At 45.0% G+C, this 2500-nt stretch overlaps 1 protein-coding gene across 6 annotated transcripts in view; it reads left to right on the forward strand.

The window, feature by feature from the left end:
• LOC105898430 (transcription elongation regulator 1-like) overlaps positions 1-2500 on the forward strand; it is a 25719-nt gene that overhangs the window by 19876 nt on the left and 3343 nt on the right. For all 6 annotated transcript variants that reach the window (XM_031568724.2, XM_031568723.2, XM_031568725.2 and 3 more), the window contains one exon: positions 794-955. In XM_031568724.2, the coding sequence (XP_031424584.2) occupies positions 794-955 (162 nt within the window). The remainder of the gene's footprint in view (positions 1-793; positions 956-2500) is intronic.

Here is a 2500-nt window from a genome sequence, read left to right on the forward strand (position 1 = left end):
ACCTCAGATAGACTCTGATAAACCGGGGGTTGGGGGACATTGCCTAGAGCTTCTAGAGGTGGTGACATCATACCCAACAGGGTCAGTGACCTTAGCCAATCACATCGTCCCACTAGAGCAGGCACTAAGATCTCAGCCAATCACATCGTCCCACTGGAGCAGGCACTAAGATCTCAGCCAATCACATCATCCCACTGGAGCAGGCACTAAGATCTCAGCCAATCACATCATCCCACTGAAGTAAACATGAAGAGAGCTTAGCCAATCATGTCATCCACTTTGTGTTGGAGCGGAGAACTTGAAGGGAAATTTCTTTTAACCTGGGCCCTATTTTTACATTTTAACAAATGTTCCAAATTTGATCCAATGAAGAATTTTATACAATCTTTTGTTTGGACGCTGGCCACATGATGAGCCGTTTTGCGGTTGCCAGTTATAACGTTCTAACTCACTACTGGAGCGATTTCTGAACAGAAGTTTCTCTTTAACCAATTAGATCATTTTACTCTCTCCAACCTCCAACTTAGACACTTTTACTCATTTAATCAAAGACCGCCTACATGTAACTGTGTGTGTGTGTGTGTGTGTGTGTGTGTGTGTGTGTGTGTGTGTGTGTGTGTGTGTGTGTGTGTGTGTGTGTGTGTGTGTGTGTGTGTGTGTGTGTAGGTGAGGCAGGACTTCTTTGCTCTGTGTGAGGAGCAGTGTGTTGAAGTTGGCCAGCGCTGGAGTAAGATTAAGGACTAATGTGTGTGTGTGTGTGTGTGTGTGTGTGTGTGTGTGTGTGTGTGTGTAGGTGAAGCAGGACTTCTTTGCGCTGTGTGAGGAGCAGTGTGTTGAAGTTGGCCAGCGCTGGAGTAAGATGAAGGAGAAGCTGGAGGAAGATCCTCGCTGCAGAGCTGTTGAGTCTCACACACGAGAGGATCTCTTCAAGGCCTACACCGAGCAGCTGACCAAGGTGTGTGTGCATCTCACACACACACACACACACACACACACACACACACACACACACACACACACACACACGAGAGGATCTCTTCAAGGCCTACACCGACCAGCTGACCAAGGTGTGTGTGCATCTGGGTAGTAGTCCGCTCCCCACACACACACACACACACACACACACACACACACACACACACACCTCCCCCTCCCCAGGGCCCGGTGCTCCACAGGTTGGGCTACACCAGTGGTTCTCAAACTTTTTCTGTCATTCCCCACTTTGAACAAGGGGGGCTATTCAAGCCCCACCTGTCCCTCATCGCTCCCATAAAATGGTAGGCCAACCTTAAAATTGTCAATTATTGAAATAACCTCAAGTAATAACAAATAGCATCTTATTTAGGTCAGCAAATGTATATTGCTTGGAGTGATTTCATGTTTCATGTTGTAGTGTATTGTTGTTATGGACACGCACACATGGACGGATTATGAAACCATGGGTCAGGACGTGTAACAAAATACACCGCTTCCAAATAAGAGATACATTTAAGCCACCTCTGATATTAACAAAATACAAAGTCTAAAAACAATTGACAGCAAGCAAAGTTAATAACAGCGACTTCCCGCAGAGGCTCTGGTTTAGGGCCCCCCTGAGCTCATGGGCCGGTTCGGTAATCCATCCCTGCACGCACACAGTATTGTATTTCTTTCTGTTGACGGACTTTTACTTTGACATCATACTCATCTCGTGGGATAGGGAACAACTGTGACGGTTAGTAACGCATATATCTAGTAAGCCTCTATTAAATTATTCTTTTCCTCGCACCCTCGAAAACAATTTTTTTCGCTGTCTCACACTGTGATAAAAATGTTTAAGTGACCTATGTTTAAACTAGGGCTGTCAGCGTTAACGCGTTAATCTATGCGATTAATGCGGCCGTGATTAACGCGATAAAATATTTTAACGCAATTAACACAATGTAAAAAAAAAAAAAAACACTGCGGTGGTTGAAGATGGAGAGAGCTGAGGGATTGTTGGGCGGAAAGTTTCTGTTTCATAGGCAAAATGACGGAACAATCGACAAAACTAAAGTTGTATGTAGCATTTGTCAAATTGAATTTAGCTATCACCTTAATGCAAAGCATCCGACAGAAAGCAGTCCCAGGTTAGATGGTCGCTAAACCCACACTCCACTCCACGACTTCTCTAGGAAAATAACTAGACCAGTCTGTGAAAAGGTTACCAACGGTTTAGCAGTTTGGGTTGCCGGTGACTGTCGGCCCATCAACATAGTTGAAGACCGTGAGCTGACTGAGGTGATTCGAATTGCTTCAGGAGACAATTCTTACGATTTACCGTCGAGGGGCACCATTGTGTCTCGCATACATTCCTTTTATGACGGCGAGAGAGCACGAAAAATTCAGCTCCTCAAGCAAGCTGCCACCGTCACCCTTACTGGTGACCACTGGACATCAGTCAGCAATGACAATTACCTGGGTGTCAGCTCATTTTATTGACAATGTATGGAAATTGAGATATTTTTCATTGGAAGTAAAA

This window comes from Clupea harengus, chromosome 6, assembly GCF_900700415.2.
Source record: "Clupea harengus chromosome 6, Ch_v2.0.2, whole genome shotgun sequence".
Taxonomy (NCBI): domain Eukaryota; kingdom Metazoa; phylum Chordata; class Actinopteri; order Clupeiformes; family Clupeidae; genus Clupea; species Clupea harengus.